Here is an 18,419-nt window from a genome sequence, read left to right as displayed (position 1 = left end):
TATCCCAGATACTGAACCTCGGTCATGCCAAAAGTGCATTTCTCCAAATTGGCACATAGCTTGTGTTGCCGCAGTGTTTGGAGAACCTGTCGGATGTGGTGGAGGTGCTCTTCCCAACTCTGGCTGAAGATCAGAATGTCATCCAAGTATACTACTACAAAGGAGTTGGTGAATGGCCGCAAGATGTCATCCATTAGCCTCATAAAGGTTGCAGGAGCATTCGTCAATCCGAAAGGCATGACCAACCATTCGAAGAGGCCCTCCTTGGATTTGAAGGCAGTCTTCCACACATCTGAGGGTTCAATTGGTACCTGGTGATATCCTGACTTCAGATCGATCTTGCTGAAATATTTCGCCCCCTTTAGTTGGTCTAGGAGGTCATCAATCCGCGGGATCGGGTACCTATTACGGACAGTGATCTTGTTCAGCGCCCGATAGTCAATACAGAGTCTCCACGTCCCATCCTTCTTCTGTACCAACACTATCGGGCTCCCACAGGGCGAAGAACTCGGACGGATGTGACCTTTCTGCAGGAGCTCCTGAATCTGCCTCTTGATTTCATTGTTCTCCAGAACGGAGCGCCGATAAATTGGTCCATTGGGTAGCGGCGCACCTGGGGTCAGATCGATGGAGTGCTTGACTTGACAGTGCAGAGGAACCCCTGCCGAGGAGGTGAAGATGTCTTCGTACTCCTCCACAATCTTGTCCATCTGTAGCTGCCGTGCAGAGGGACCCCGTTTGGAGGCCGCGACCACTGTCTTCTTCTTCCCTTGAGGGCGTATCATCAGGAAAACAAATTTCCTGGTTTTGGAAATGATCTTACTGCATTGTTTTGCAGTAATCAAAGAGATGGCGGCAGGTGGTGCTACCTCTGGTATCCTGAACAACTTATTTCCCAATGTAATAATAACAGCACGGGGCCTTGATTCATACACAGCATGTCGCTTCCACAAGTATGGTTGTCCTAGTAATACATCACAAACTTCAAGGGGAGCAATGTCACACAATACCTCATCCGTGAAGGGCTTGATGTTGTATGGAAGGCGACACTGCTGGCTCACGCGAAGATCTCGCCCTTGGTGAAGCCACCCAATGGTGTATGGTTGTGGATGTGCTGTGGTCGGTAAGCCCAACCGCTTCACGACCTCTGCCGAAATGAGGTTCTTTTGACTCCCGCTATCAACAATGAACTGTATCGGGGAGCCCTTTACCCACATCTGGGAGTGGAAGAGACGCTCCTCCTCCTCTGGATCTTCGGGTTCATTTTTCTGGATCTTTGCGGTAGCAACAGTGGCGCTGGGATCCGCATCAATGATCTGCTTCCCTTTTTCATACCCCTTATCGGGTTCTGACTCAGAGTCGGAACATGCATCTGATTCTGAAACCTTTAGCTCAGCCACCAGTGACTGCTTGGCCCGACACTCACTTGTGTTGTGAGTGGAGCTCTTATGGAACTCGCACCATTTTCCAGTGTCCTTTCTTGGCTTCGCGGCGTTTCTCTTTGCTTGCAGCTTCGGCTGGTTGTCTTGGGCTGTCCCGCCTTGGCTTTGTCCTTTGTTCTGTGGTTTAGGGGCACCTTTCCCCTGCTTTGGATTCACAGATCCAAAGTCTCGCTTCTTTTGTTTAAACTTCTGCTCGACCTTGACGGCATACCGGTATGCTGCGCCGAGCGAGGGGATGTTTAGGAACTGTATTTCTTCCTGGATGTACTTGTGTAGGCAGCCACGGTATTTGAGTATCAAATGTTGCTCCGAATCCTTGATACCCAACTTTGTGCAAAGGGTATGGAAAATATTGGTGAACTCCGGCACGTCTTGGTCCCTTCCCTGCCGCAGTGTGGTCCACTTTATGTATTCATCCTCATAGCTTCCGACAGGGTAGTATTGCTCCTTGATGGCATCCCTGAACAAATCCTAGGTGGGTGCGGCTGAAAATAGTGAGCCAGTACTTTCATCCTTCTGCTCGCAGTAGGTTTCCCACCAGTCCTTGACGTGGGGGGCTGCTTTGAGAAGAGCAAAAACAATCTTTTCCCGACTCGAAAATTCATGAACAGAAAAATAACCCTCTAGCAGATTTAACCATTTATCTATGGCATCAGCGTCTATCTGACCCTTGAATATGGGGATTTCAAATTTAACTTGTACCTTAAAGGGTGTGGCGTTTCTAGAGGAGCTGCTGGAAGCCGATGCGCCGCTTCTGGGTAGCCGCTGAAGGATCTGCGCAAAGTTGTCCATCATCGCGTTCCGTTGTCGCTCGAGCGCTTCTTCGAGCAAGATTTTGATGGGATCTCTTGCCCCCTCGTCTTTCTTCTCGTCCGCCATGGGAGGCCGTCGGGATTTGCGAGGCTGGTCTTGCAAAGGTTCAACCAGTTCAAGCCCTAACTCCTTATGTCCCGACCTTGTTGGGGACATGCAAAGAAAAACAGAGAAAAATCAGACCGCTCTGATACCACTGATCCGGATTTAAACAGGAACGCAACAAATTACAGAGATAACCATATACACAAAGATGCAGTGGAAATAATACTTCATTTCATTAATGGAAAATACTGAAATATGCTTACAAACAGAAATGGAAATAAACTAGCTAGGGCGATGGTAGCTTATCTCTGAGAAGAGATGTGATGGCTACATGCCTCTGAACTGTGTTACAATGAGGCTCGAAGGCCTATTTATTGTTGAGAAACAATGGAAAAACCCTTAACATTCCAAAACCTAACCCTAGGAGTTGAAACGCCAAACTGTGGGCCCCGTTTGGGGGTAAGTTGGTACATCAACTTCCTGGGGTCGTAACTTTGGCATATGATCTCCGTTTGACGCGTACAATAGCTCATTAGAAAGATCTATCCGAGCACTATCATTGTAGGAATGGGCAACACGAGTTCATTTCATGGACTCGTGTTGCCCTCGGATTCCCCAGAAAACGTCGTTTAGGGCCTGAAAACGGCTCCGGAAGTTCAGGACCCGAAAAACTGCTAAAAATAGTAAGTTGTGCTACAATTAAGGAAACTGAAAATGCTGAGAAAGACAATGGTGGGGGTCCAGGTGGACTTGGCAGGTGGCCACCAATATCCACCTGGATCATTGTTTTAAGTCCCCAATATATTTATGTTGGCTTTTGAAAGATCATCTCATCCCAAAATAAGTAGGGGGGATTCAATATTCAAATCCGGCAGAGTGGGGTTGAAGAAATGGATATTGAAGATGGATTCAATTATAGAAACTATCTTTTGAAAAAAGTTTAGTTTTGCCCCAAAAAGAAAGTCCCTCCTTCTTAGCTTTGTTGCTTCATTTGAAGGAAGGGGGGAACTAGTGAATTGTTTCAATCACATGGTTCATGCCCTCCAAGTATTGGTTAACTTGCCTAAAGATGTTCCTAACACAAGTAATCAATGCAAATATCGCCCATGGACTACTTTTATTGATAAAAACTCACTTTATTTTTTGTAAATGTCTGCTAATTCAAGTGTAGCCATAGTAGTCGATGTGCAACCTCATATGCACAAAAAAATGTTCAATCACTAACTTCCTCCAAGCATGCTTACCCTTGCACTCTTAACACCATAATGTAAAACACTTGTCATAGTGTCCAAGGTGTCGTGCCCTCAGTGGCCTCCCATCACCATTGATAATTGGAGTTGAGGTGTCACACGCTATGCTTATGAAGCATCTACATAATTTAGCACACCGAATTCCATCCATGTGTGGCAAGTTCCAATCTACATGCATACTTATCCTCTATGCACTTGCATTTAAGAATGACAACCATAACATGACATTACCATATCTATATGCCAACAACATGACACACTCCAACCAATAAGATGGACAATTACATTATTAAGAGTTACAAAACCATATTGCCATCTGAAACCAACATTTAATCAAACAACATTTGACAACACTATAGTGATTACATTTGTAATTACACTTTATCGAAAATATCAATAAAAAATTCTTATCATATTACTGTATAAATATTGCATTTAATAGAAGCTAGATGAACTTTGTTAGTCCCAAACTTTGCTTTGACTTGAAATCAACTTTTCTCCACTTAAGTGTCTCTAAGCCACCTTAATTATCAAGTAAATATATCATTTAGCAAGTGTTATAGAAATGAGGTGGATTCAATCCACTTATGTGTGGTCATAAATAGTATTTCAATTGCCTTACATGTTCAACAACTGCCTCCAAATGCTGTACGACTACCTCGAAGTACCAAATAAAACAATCATGAGATGTTGGAAATATTTATCATGGATATACTACCATAGGAGTACTGTCACATGGAGTCTTATGCCCAAACATTCCCTAGTCTCAACTTGTCCTTATATATGCATGTTTAGGATCTCTTGTCCCAGCTCGTCGGCAGGGTCTGTATTCTCCAATAAAGAGTAGAACGAGGTAAGGGCGAACTAGCTAACCCCTGAACCATTCCCCCGACCAACCAATTGTTAGGCTCACAACCCGGCTAGGCAAGGTCAAGTTTAGGAACAACCTAGCTAGGAAAAGTGAGAGAGAGTACCGTAGTTAAGCGCTGCAGGGTCAAAGAGAGAAGGTGAAGGGTTGGATGCCTCACCGATCAATGGGCTAAAGTAGGGGTTGGGTGCTTTGACAAGCCCCCCCCGCTTCTTATTCACCAGTGTCGTGTCGAGAGCAAGGAACATTCTGGCAAATTCAATATTAAGCATCAATCTGCGATGAAACAGGGGATTCCTCTATAATCGGCTATGGGCTTATCTAGAAGGGCACCTCCTGGCCTTATGACTGGCATCTACACCTCCTTCCTTCCATATGCTAAGGTCAATGGTGACGTGGGTCTAATCTCTTGCTATGGAACTTCATGCATGGACAAGGAATCAATATCTACCTACTATGCCAAGGGGACTATTAGAAGGGTACTAAATAGGACTAAAGACTATTGGCTATTGGAATGGCTAAGTTATACTAGATATAGATCTTTATCTCGGTAGAGAAGAGAGTAAAGAAGTGAAACGTAGAGATGCGAGTATCATATGTCTAGACGAGTATAATATGTATAGAGCTCGAAGAGAATGAAATGTTCTGAGAGCTAGCCATGGCTCAAAGAGCCTATTTTTAGTTGTTGAATTTAATGTCGACTGCTTTCTCCTTTCCCTTATTTCCTCTCTCTTATTCTTTTTTCTTTTCTCCTTTCTCTTATTCCCCTGTCCTTTCCCCCCTCTCCCTACCCGTACCCCACCCTCGCCCGGACGGCCCTCAAGCGTGCCTTCCCCTATCCTCGCCCTATGATCGCTTACCGCTTATCTTTTTTCTTGAACTCGTACCTTTGATGGCTCCTCCGGAGAGCGTTTTGTTCTCCTGCGGTGCCGCCCCTTACCTATTTTAGAGTAAGATAGACTTATTTCTTCAAACAAGTAACAGTTGTTCGAAAAAAAAGAAAAACCAACAACACCCAAAGTACTCATACCGACTTTCTCTCCTACCGAGCCGAAGCAAAGCGTAGGTAACCGACTTTCTTTCTCTCAATACGGAAACCGAAGGGAAGCGTAGGTAACTGACTTTCTTTCTCTCCTACCGAAGGTAACTACCAAAGGTAGGCATTCATTTACCGAAGGGAGGACGACAGGTAACTGACTTTCTTTCTCTCGATACGACAACACAACTACCAAAGGTAGGCATTCTTTCCGGCATCTTTCCAACTCTTGCTCTTACCTCTCTTTCCAAAGGAAGGAAGGGGGGTGTGGGGGGAAGGAAGGATCAGCTTCCTTCCCACCGCCAATGAAGGAAGGGGGTTGTAAGGAAAATATTATTAGTGCCAAATGAAAATTTATGTTAGGGATGCTTTCACATAGTTATTTTTGTAATTATTATAAACATCACATACATAACAACCACAAATAAAAAAAGTATGTAATATATAAGAACAAAACTAATGAAGTTGTTAGTACTAAAATGAGGCATATACTATCACATGTAATCTTAGATATACTTAGTGTGAAACACCATGACATCAATGTCTGAGCAATTTGTAAATGTGCAACAAGGGCTCAATAGGGGGCTAATATTTATTTGATAGTCACGTTCTTGGCTTTGTTGCTTCATTTGAAGGAAGGAGGACACTATTGAATTATTTCAATTACATGGTTCACACCTTTCAAGTATTAGTTAACTTGCCTAAAAAGGTTCCTAACACAAGTGATCAATGCAAATATCACCCATAGGCTACTTTTGTTCACAAAACTTAACTCTCCCACTTTATTTTTGTAAAGACCCACTAATTCAAGTGTAGCCATGGTAGTTGATGCACAACCACATGTGCACCAAAAAACATCCCATAACCAACCTCCTCGAACCAAGCTTACCCTTCCACTCCTAACACCAAAATGTGCAACACTTATCATAGGGTCCAAGGGGTATTGTCCTTGGTGGCCTCTCATCACTATTGATAAGTAGGGTTGAAATGTCACACCCCATGCTTGTGAAACATCTACATCATTTGGCACATTGAATTCCATCCATGCGCACCAAGTTCTAATATGCATGCATGCTTATCCTATATCTGCTTATATTTAGGAATGCCAACCATGACATAACCATTACAATATCTTTCTTCTTATTCTTCTTCTTATTATTACTATAGAAAAAAAGGACCCTTTTGTTATTCACGAGGAAGAAAAAAAGCACAAACATTGACAAAAAGATTGTAACTTCTGTCATTACAATGGGTTGCCAGAAGACAAGGCATCACGACCCAGAAGAAGAGAAAAAGAAGTTGTTTTAAAACCAGGGTTTTACAATTTTTTTTTCTTCTGCAAATTATAAGACTGACTAGAAATGACAATAGCATGCAACCAAAAATTGTAGAAAGTGTATTATACAACCACGAAGAGGGCCCTACTATGAGAAAAACGAAGACAATGACTAGAAATGACATTAGCCTGTAACCAAAAATTCTTGAAAGTGTATTATACAACCATGAAGAGGCCCCTGTCAAGAGAAAAAGAAAGACATTGTATTTGAGGCTAATTGAAAGCTGAATGTAGACTCACTTGAAATTTATAATAAGCTAGTTGATAACTAATTGAAAATTTGACTTAAAGCTGATCCATATTAGTATATGGGCATCGAATGAGAACTTTGAACTGGGTTGCCAATTAATTCATCATAATATATGTAACCTGTCTCCAAACAAATAATTCTTTTTTAGAGAGAATCTACAGTTGTATTTAGCTCCCTATGGATGTGATGGAAATTGATTTCCTAGAAGTGGTTCTTTAACTCCACAATTTTTCTTTTCCAGGAGCATAAACTTATAACTTCCAACTATGCTTTACTGTCATTTTTTTTTGGCTCCATTACAATATTTGTATGTCAACAACATGGCACACTACAACCAAGAAGATGAACAATTACATCAATAAGAGTTACAAAACCATCTTGCCATCGAATAACCAACATTAATTAAACAACCATTTAACAACATAATAGCAATTACACTATATATATATAGATCACATTACACGTATAAATACCGCATTCAATAGAAGTTAGATGAATTGCGCTAGTCCAAAAGTTTTGCTTTGACTTGAAATTAAACTCTTCTTCACTTTGTGATTTTTGTATTATCCACTAGCATAGACCCATCTTAAATATAGATATAATATGAGCGGAGAGGGATCCAATTTCTTCATTGGCAATTATTTTTTATGAACAAACATTATTTAAATGTTTTGTATTTTTTTTTTAATTGATTTTGGCCGACACTAGCAAAATTTCAACTTTGATGATGGACAAACATCGCTGTAACCATACTAGGCTATAGAGTGAGCTTGGCATATTCATATTATTTTCATCCTCAACATTGAGGATTGTGTAAAGCTCAGTGGAAGATTCCCCTTGGAATGATGGACAAACATGGCTGTAACCATACTAGGCTGTAGAGTGAGCTTGGCATATTCATATTATTTTCATCCTCAACATCGAGGATTGTGTAAAGCTCAGTGGAAGATGCCCCTTAGAATAGTTTTGATGCCCCCAAAATGACTTCCATTCTCAACCCCTCCCCATGACATTTGAACTTAAGACCTCGTAACAACTAAACCCCATACAAACCAACTACCCTACAACTTATCATGGATCAACCACAACAATACTTATTATAATAATTTAAAACCAATATTTCTAATTACTTTTCCATATTTATCTCATTTACAAACCCCTCAACCCCATCCCATTATTATTACAATAAACACAATAATATATCACCGAGGAAAGAGTTCAAAATTGCGAAAACAAAAAACGCACAACCACCTCTGGTCCCAAAATGACAACATGAATGAAGTAGGCCTCTCATTTTGGAGATGATTTAGGGGTTATTCCATGGCCTTGTCTCCCTTTGAAACCCCCCAACCATCCCTGTAATAATTTATTATATTATCTTTAACGATGCTACTTTTACTCTCAATCTTTAACAGCTACCGGCCTTCCCTCTTCAAAACCCTTATATAGAGTGTTTTCTCTCCATCGACCTCAAAAACCCTTATATAGAGTGTTTTCTCTCCATCGACCTCTTTGCCCTTTGCCTTCGAAGAATTTTTGCATAGTTAAATCCTTTGTCCAAAATCCTCGGGGTTTCGCATTCGTGTCTGATATTGGGCGAGTTTCTGGCATATTTTGGATCCATCGATTTCATTCGAGCCCTCCCTCTGTGCACTATCTGGTATTGGGATGGCTGGAACTCGAGGATCCTGTTCTTACACGGGCAGTAGATGATCCTGTTCTTAGATGCCATGGGCTCTTAAAATGATCTTAATGTAGTTTCGTTGTTTATTAATATTCCCATTCTTTTTTATATGTTTTACCCTGCAGGAAGGCGAAGCTGTACAGGTTTGACAAGGATGGGAATCAATGGAAGGAGCGTGGTGTAGGAACAGTAAAGTTTCTTAAGCACAAGGATACTACAAAGGTTCGGCTGGTCATGAGGCAATCCAAGACATTGAAAATATGTGCAAACCATTTAAGTATGTAAATTTGTTTGTTTGTTTTTTTTTTTTGTAATTCCCTCCCCTAAGATTGTAATAGCTTATCTTACGTCCAAGTTTTAAGAGGGTTTCTGTGCCGAGAATTTGTGTTGATCCTTATTATCTGGATTATATTGTTTTTTTTTTTTTTTGCCTTGCAGTTCATTCCCAAATGTCACTTTAGGAGCACGCAGGTAGTGATAAAACTTGGGTCTGGCATGCAACTGATTTCTCAGATGGGGAACTGAAGGAAGAACTCTTCTGCATTCGTCTTGGCTCTGTAGACAGTGAGCACTGTTCTTAGACTCTTCTAATGCTTGTTATGATATTTTCTTTCTGTCTTGTATTTTTCTTTGATAAAATCAATGTTTGAGTACCTATATTCTTGGATCATTTCATTGAAGGGTTGATTTTGCATATGTTCTTAGGATGCTTTTGTGCAGATTATAGTGGGTTGGTAAGGGATCCCCCTCCCCAAACACCCTATCAGCATAGTTAATACTTGAGTTTAGGGTGGCTTTAATTATCTCTGGTAATAGCAAATGATACGGAGGATTGTGCATAACCCACCCCCTTTTTGATTCCAATAAAAAGAGGTGGTCACTATGGTAATCCGATTTCAATTTGTAGTTAGAAAATGGGGTCACAACTTTCCATATTTTTTTGTTTTGTTTTGTCTTTTTACATCAAACAATAGTATATTTATTAGAACCATAGTCAACTAAACAAACAGGAAACAATTTATTTGACAGGTGGAAGAAGTGATAGGCTTAGAGCAATTGAATTGTAGGCCATGCTTCTTGACAAATTGATGAACAGATGTCTCCTTACTTGAGATTTAGGTTGGCACCATGGCACCATCCTGTCCATCACTATACACTAATCTTGTCATTATCTTCTTCACTGTGAATGACTGGCCTGTTCCCTGCAAATAGATCTAGGCATAGAGGAGCCAATCCAAGAACAGTAATCTCTAGCACAAGACAATATTAATGATCTAAATACCTAATCCTGAAGCTTGAGTTTGATTTTTCTCTACTGGTTCTGAATCTCTGATTGAGAATCTCCCACTCGTCATTATCAAACCTTCTCCTTCATCATTAGCATCAGCTGCACTGCTGAGGTACTTTGGTTGGTTGTCATTGGACTTGAGAGCTTGAAGTTTCAAATGATTATAGTAACAGACAGCCAGAAAAGCCAGTCCACACCCACTCAAGTTTATGACTGTAATCTTTTCATTTATTACAGACAAAGATTATGTTATGAGCAGCCAGTCCTTGACAAGACCAGCAACATTCATAGTCAAGGCTGAAGTCTTTCCTATCAGAAGAAACACTGCAAGATTAAGAGCCAAGGCACAAGCAGAAATGTCATGTAATCCAAATCAAAGGAAGAGACCCTGATTATCAGAAATGGGTATTCTACTAAGGCCCAGGGGGTGCTGAGAAAAACAAGGCAACAAGGAGCAACAAAGATGTGATGGGATTCAACTTAATCCCTTTTGATGTTCGTGAAATTTGTATGAGAACCAATTGGGTAGTCTCACATGCAACTGCACTTAACTGGAGAATCACCTCCCATGCATTCATCTTTTCCTCCCCATAAGCTGAAATAGTAACTCCAATGGATATGGCCAACATATTGGCCTCGGGCTCACCTTTATAAGCTTCTTTCTTCAGGGAAACCACAATCAAATACACAGCAATGGGAATTAGAGCTTTCAACATTTGAAATAATGATACTGAGAGGAAAACATAGGCAGAATTTGAAAACCAGAGACCCAAAGAATACACTTATCAATACTATGGGTTCAACGAGCTTGAAGACTCTTACAATAGCAACAGCCAGTGTTGAGTAGAAGCCCATGCGAATCATGGTGGGACTGATCACACTAAAGTTGTCAAGCAATGGCAACTCCAATGGATATGGCTAACATATTGGCCATGGCCTCACCTTTATAAGATTCTTTCTTCAGGGGAACTGCAATCGAATGCATATCAAATGGGCACAAGAGCTTTCAACATTTGAAATATCGATACTTTGAGAGACATGCACCAAGGGCTGCATCATTTAGGATTTGTACTCAGTTTAGGTGTCATATTCAAGGGGAAGTTGTTATGCTTTCCACCACTTCATAGATTGTTAGAGTGATGAAACAAAAGAGGCTCCCTCTTGAGGCTAGATTATGTCATTCATATCAGCTGTGTTGTTGATGTCCTAGCTCAGCCAGGTCTTGCCAAAACTCTGTTGAGGTTCAAAATTAATTATAAACTGAAATGTCTTCACAAGAATTGACCTCATAAAATGCCATAATCACAAGATATGCCATACATGGCTGTGATTATGGCTCGCAAGACCCTTAGACTTTGAGCAATGAGGCTCGCAACATCACTTATGATTATGTACTCTACAATTCTGTGACAAGCTGAATGTCAAGCAATTGAACCGCGATTTAAATCCTATTTTGTCAGCAATAAGTACTATACTTTGTCTTTATTTAGTGTAGAGAACCAAGCACTTATTTTGCTCATCTATAGAAGGGACAATGGTTGTTTGCCTATGAGGTATAAGGAAATCCTATCAGATGTTTTGTATTTTCGTATGGAATTGAATCATACTCCTGCACACTGTAACATTCATATGTATCAACCTGTAGAGGCTTTAATAACACCTGGTATTCTGGTTAGTGATTTTATTGGACCTCATGTGCATATCCTACATTTTTTTTTTCCAAAAAAAGCAGGATGTAAAAAATGTTTTATACTGCTGACTTGACAAGTACAGAAGAAAATCTGTGACAGAAATCAGGATACACTCCTCCCCAAGGGAGGCAAACGAAAAATATGAACATCCCTCCCACCTCCACTAAAAACAAAAAAGAAAAAACTCCATATCACTATGTAACATGTCAAGAAAACTCTCACAAATAAAATAACTCATTTTTCTACACATTCTGTTGTAGCTGCTGCTACTCTGACTACAAAGTTGGTTTCTGAGAGCTATTTCATGGCAAAAACGAGCTCCTCATCATCACCCTGGACTTTTCAACAGAATCAGCAGCAATATTCTTTATTACAAGGGCCTCTTACAAGAGAAGCTCTAAACATGGGGGTTGCTGCGGAAGGATCCCAGGGCCTTGATGGCCCCTGCTCTCAGAATGTACTGATGATAACCTGCTGCTCTTGCTGCTCCAAGGAATGGGCCTACCCAGAAAATCCACTGGTCATCCCAGGATTTTTGGTGACCATAGATGACAGCTGCCCCGAAGCTCCTGGCAGGGTTGATGCCTGTGCCAGTAATGGGGATGGTCGCCAAATGCACCATGAATACTGCAAACCCAATAGGCAATGGAGCTAATATAGGGATATAGGAGTCCTGAGCATTGCGCTTAGGATCAGTGGCAGAGAAAACAGTGTAAACCAAGACGAAAGTGCCAATGATCTCAGCAGACAGCCCCACGCCTTTAGTGTAGCCGTGAGCCACAGAGTTGGCTCCGCCTCCATATTCGTCGTAGTAGAATTTCTGGAACGCCTTCACCATCCCACATCCACATATGGCTCCCAAACACTGGGCCACCATGTAGAGAACTGCCCTAGGCAAGGACACCTTCCTTGCCAAAAACAACCCAAAAGTCACGGCAGGGTTGATACGCCCACCTGAAATACCAGCAGTGCAGTAAACCAGCACAAATATCATTCCCCCAAAAGCCCAGGCAATGCCCAGGAGCCCAACACTACCACAGGCAGCCTGGTTTCTCTTGTGACCAATGACAGTGGCCACTGTTATATACAGAAACAACAAAGTGGCAATGAACTCTGCTATGACTGCACGGTAGAAGGCCCATAACTTAAAATCTTCAAAATCAAAGAGAGCGGCTGGAGGGGGATCTGTGTAGTCCTTGGCCACATATCCCTGCTGCTCAACTTCTTTGCCACCTTCCTTAGCCATAGCTTTTTCTTGAACAAAACTGAAAAGTTCTCAAAGACAGACAAGCAATAGCACCAGAAGAAAGGAATGGGAAAAAAACTAGAGTGGTCAGTAATTGCATATCCTACATGCAGAGGATGGACTATTCATATGTTACAGGGTATTATTCTTATTATTTAGGGTGCACATCTTCAGGTGCTCAAGAACGATTACTAGAACAGTCAGTTAATTCTGCAATTTAAAGGATGAAAAAGGAGGTTATAGGAGTCTAGTTTTGGTTCTCATCCACAATGTCACACTAGTCTGCCTGGGCATGGTTCTCATGGTTTAATAGTGACTTGAGGAGTCATAATACCACAGATCACTAAACACGAACAGCTAAGGTAGCCCAAGGACAATAGCCATCTTTACACATTAATTAAAAATAAAGTGGGTCTTTACAAAAAAGATATTATATGTGCACTATCTGGTATTGGGATGGCTGGAACTCAGGAGGATCCTGTTCTTACACGGGCAGTAGAGGATCCTGTTCTTAGATGCCATGGGCTCTTAAAATGATCCTAATGCAGTTTCATTGTTTATTAATATTCCCATTCTTTTTTATATGCTTGACCCTGCAGGAAGGCGAAGCTGTACAGGTTTGACAAGGATGGGAATCAATGGAAGGAGCGTGGTGTAGGAACAGTAAAGTTTCTTAAGCACAAGGATACTACAAAGGTTCGGCTGGTCATGAGGCAATCCAAGACATTGAAAATATGTGCAAACCATTTAAGTATGTAAATTTGTTTGTTTGTTTTTTTTTGTGTAATTTCCCCCCTGAGATTGTAATAGCTTATCTTACGTCCAAGTTTTAAGAGGCTTTCTGTGCCGAGAATTTGTGTTAATCCTTATTATCTGGATTATATTGTTTTTTTTTTTTTTTTGCCTTGCAGTTCATTCCCCAATGTCACTTCAGGAGCACGCAGGTAGTGATAAAACTTGGGTCTGGCATGCAACTGATTTCTCAGATGGGGAACTGAAGGAAGAACTCTTCTGCATTCGTCTTGGCTCTGTAGACAGTGAGCACTGTTCTTAGACTCTTCTAATCCTTGTTATGATCTTTTCTTTCTGTCTTGTATTTTTCTTTGATAAAATCAATGTTTGAGTACCTATATTCTTGGATCATTTCATTGAAGGGTTGATTTTGCATATGTTCTTAGGATGCTTTTGTGCAGATTATAGTGGGTTGGTAAGGGATCCCCCTCCCCAAACACCCTATTAGCATAGTTAAGACTTGAGTTTAGGGTGGCTATAATTATCTCTGGTAATAGCAAATGATACGGAGGATTGTGCATAACCCACCCCCTTTTTTATTCCAATAAGCAGAGGTGGTCACTATGGTAATCCGATTTCAATTTGTAGTTAGAAAATGGGGTCACAACTTTCCATATTTTTTGTTTTGTTTTGTCTTTTTACATCAAACAATAGTATATTTATTAGAACCATAGTCAACTAAACAACAGGAAACAATTTATTTGATAGGTGGAAGAAGTGATAGGCTTAGAGAAATTGAATTGTAGGCCATGCTTCTTGACAAATTGATGAACAGATGTCTCCTTACTTGAGATTTAGGTTGGCACCATGGCACCATCCTATCCATCATTATACACTAATCTTGTCATTATCTTCTTCACTGTGAATGACTGGCCTATTCCCTGCAAATAGATCTGGGCATAGAGGAGCCAATCCAAGAACAGTAATCTCTAGCACAAGACAATATTAATGATCTAAATACCTAATCCTGAAGCTTGAGTTTGATTTTTCTCTACTGGTTCTGAATCTCTGATTGAGAATCTCCCACTCGTCATTATCAAACCTTCTCCTTCATCATTGGCATCAGCTGCACTGCTGAGGTAATTTGGTTGGTTGTCATTGGACTTGAGAGCTTGAAGTTTCAAATGATTATAGTAACAGACAGCCAGAAAAGCCAGTCCACACCCACTCAAGTTTATGACTGTAACCTTTTCATTTATTACAGACAAAGATTATGTTATGAGCAGCCAGTCCTTGACAAGACCAGCAACATTCATAGTCAAGGCTGAAGTCTTTCTCATCAGAAGAAACGCTGCAAGATTAAGAGCCAAGGCACAAGCAGAAATGTCATGTAATCCAAATCAAAGGAAGAGACCCTGATTATCAGAAATGGGTATTCTACTAAGGCCCAGGGGGTGCTGAGAAAAACAAGGCAACAAGGAGCAACAAAGATGTGATGAGATTCAACTTAATCCCTTTTGATGTTTGTGGAATTTGTATGAGAACCAATTGGGTAGTCTCACATGCAACTGCACTTAACTGGAGAATCACCTCCCATGCATTCATCTTGGCCTCCCCATAAGCTGAAATAGTAACTCCAATGGATATGGCCAACATATTGGCCTTGGGCTCACCTTTATAAGCTTCTTTCTTCAGGGAAACCACAATCAAATACACAGCAATGGGAATTAGAGCTTTCAACATTTGAAATAATGATACTGAGAGGAAAACATAGGCAGAATTTGAAAACCAGAGACCCAAAGAATACACTTATCAATACTATGGGTTCAACGAGCTTGAAGACTCTTACAATAGCAACAGCCAGTGTTGAGTAGAAGCCCATGTGAATCATGGTGGGACTGATCACACTAAAGTTGTCAAGCAATGGCAACTCCAATGGATATGGCTAACATATTGGCCATGGCCTCACCTTTATAAGATTCTTTCTTCAGGGGAACTGCAATCGAATGCATATCAAATGGGCACAAGAGCTTTCAACATTTGAAATATCGATACTTTGAGAGACATGCACCAAGGGCTGCATCATTTAGGATTTGTACTCAGTTTAGGTGTCATATTCAAGGGGAAGTTGTTATGCTTTCCACCACTTCATAGATTGTTAGAGTGATGAAACAAAAGAGGCTCCCTCTTGAGGATAGATTATGTCATTCATATCAGTTGTGTTGTTGATGTCCTAGCTCAGCCAGGTCTTTCCAAAACTCTGCTGAGGTTCAAAATTTATTATAAACTGAAATGTCTTCACAAGAATTGACCTCATAAAATGCCATAATCACAAGATATGCCATACATGGCTGTGATTATGGCTCGCAAGACCCTTAGAATTTGAGCAATGAGGCTCGCAACATCACTTATGATTATGCACTCTACAATTCTGTGACCAGCTGAATTTCAAGCAATTGAACCGCGATTTAAATCCTATTTTGTCAGCAATAAGTACTATACTTTGTCTTTATTTAGTGTAGAGAACCAAGCACTTATTTTGCTCATCTATAGAAGGGACAATGGTTGTTTTCCTATGAGGTATAAGGAAATCCTATCAGATGTTTTGTATTTTCGTATGGAATTGAATCATACTCCTGCACACTGTAACATTCATATGTATCAACCTGTAGAGGCTTTAATAACACCTGGTATTCTGGTTAGTGATTTTATTGGACCTCATGTGCATATCCTACATGCACAGGATGGACTATTCATATGTTACAGGGTATTATTCTTATTATTTAGGGTGCACATCTTCAGGTGCTCAAGAACGATTACTAGAACAGTCAGTTAATTCTGCAATTTAAAGGATGAAAAAGGAGGTTATAGGAGTCTAGTTTTGGTTCTCATCCACAATGTCACACTAGTCTGCCTGGGCATGGTTCTCATGGTTTAATAGTGACTTGAGGAGTCATAATACCACAGATCACTAAACATGAACAGCTAAGGTAGCCCAAGGACAATAGCCATCTTTACACATTAATTAACAGGTCTTACATTAATTATCCTAGGGGGTTTTAATACTTCCAAATGCTTAAAAAACAGTTAGCAGAGCATTCACATTACACATTCCAGCAATCTTTTCTATAAACCAACCAAATGCAGTCAGGAGAGCCCTCCTTTTAAACTATACAACCTTATTGTTAGTATGATCAACCTTATTTTAATATATAGTGTGACAAACCGTATGTGACAGGCAGGTGGAAAACTTTTCTCGCAATTGACTAAGCGACGTCCTGCGAGCCAGACTTGAGACGAAAACCCTCGGCAGAAGTATATGCTTGGCTCTTTTCCAAACAAATGAAGAGTCAATGAGGTTTTGTGTAATCACTTCTGGTATCGTATTGGGTTATTGTTAGAAGTGATAATTGGATTCGGATTCTCATCGAGTGAGTTGTTCTGCTTTCTCAATTTGAGAGGGTTTGTTTGGAGGGAAAAACGAAAGAGGACATACAAGAATAGTGAGGGGAAAGATGCAGAGGAAGAGGATTGAGAACATCGCCAGCAGGCAGGCTACATTTTCCAAACGTAGGTGGATTGCTGAAGAAAGCTTACGAGCTCCCGGTGCTCTGCACTGCAGAAGTTGAACTTGTGATTTTCTCCCCAGCAGGAAAGCTCTATGAACTGGTTTTTAGTGCAAATCCTACTATTTTGATTCTAATAATCATGGCTATGCAAACCTCATGAGATTCTTACTAATAACCCCGGTGGTGCAAGCCCTAGTAAGCTCGATGTTGAAAAACTTAGTGTAAAACCTCCAAATCGCTGGTTTTGTTGTAGTGCTTATTGGAGAGTATATAAAAAGTTTCACACCTTTTTATGAGATATGGGAGGAAAACATGTTAAAGATTTTTAATAAATATAAAATTTCCAAAATGATGCTAGTTACGTGTGATTCTTTTTTCATTGTTTGTGATTATGAAAAATGAAACTCAATGTTTTTTCATTAGTGCACACATATTTCAGGAGATGATGATTATGTAACAAGGTTTTTTCATTTTATGGTTAACATTGTATAACAAAAACATGCGTTGTGTTATGTAATTAATACTAACATGTAATATTGATTTTTTTTGTCAGAATGCTATAGGTAATGATTGCCAAGACGATGATCCAAATTATGTTCAACATATATCAGGAGATGATGAGGATGAGGATGAGGATGATGGTGGTGAAGGAGGAGATGATGATGATAGTTGCGGTGTTGGTGATGATGTGGATCAGAGTAATGAGGATGGTCAAGATGATCATGAGGATGATCTTGGTGGTGGTAGCTAGGCATGCACATGCATTGTTTTTTATGAAGAAATTATTGTGTAGAATGACATTGTTATGTTTAGATGGGTGTTGTGAATTTACCCTATATCAATGAGACATTTTGATTTTGTAATCATACGATGAGTTTGATTTATGTATGTTGTTAATTTATCGTAGAATAACGATATTCATGAAATATTTTGATTTGTTAATCATATTTGAATTTTACTTGTTTTGATTAAAAATAATACTAATTTTATTAGTATTATGTTGCTATTTTATACATGTTTTGAAAATTGTTAATGACACATTGTTATTTTTTTGGATGGATGTTGTCAATTTCTCTTAAATTTCTTTACAAATGATTTTGAATTGTGATATCTGCTTTAATGATATTTAGAAACTATCATATATTTCACTATGAATCTATAAAGGGGGT

General features: G+C 40.1%; 1 protein-coding gene and 1 pseudogene across 1 annotated transcript; one reads left to right on the top strand and one right to left on the bottom strand.

The window, feature by feature from the left end:
- Nucleotides 1-9,185: 9,185 nt before the first annotated feature.
- On the top strand, nucleotides 9,186-18,184 carry LOC149188578 (ran-binding protein 1 homolog b-like). Its single transcript, XM_089413048.1, has 4 exons — nucleotides 9,186-9,288; nucleotides 13,549-13,700; nucleotides 13,861-13,986; nucleotides 17,804-18,184. The coding sequence occupies exons 2-4, from the start codon at nucleotides 13,658-13,660 to the stop codon at nucleotides 17,815-17,817; spliced, it is 183 nt and encodes a 60-aa protein (XP_089269174.1). The 5' UTR covers nucleotides 9,186-9,288; nucleotides 13,549-13,657; the 3' UTR covers nucleotides 17,818-18,184.
- Nucleotides 11,747-13,038, bottom strand: LOC149188579 (putative aquaporin PIP2-8 pseudogene; annotated as a pseudogene).
- Nucleotides 18,185-18,419: the final 235 nt, after the last annotated feature.

The sequence above is a fragment of the Pinus tabuliformis genome, chromosome 3_1 (genome assembly GCF_031772625.1).
Source record: "Pinus tabuliformis cultivar Carrire ecotype Pingquan chromosome 3_1, CPIR1, whole genome shotgun sequence".
NCBI classification, from domain to species: domain Eukaryota; kingdom Viridiplantae; phylum Streptophyta; class Pinopsida; order Pinales; family Pinaceae; genus Pinus; species Pinus tabuliformis.
Note: the sequence above shows the minus strand (reverse complement) of the source record. Positions and strands in the feature narration are given on the sequence as shown.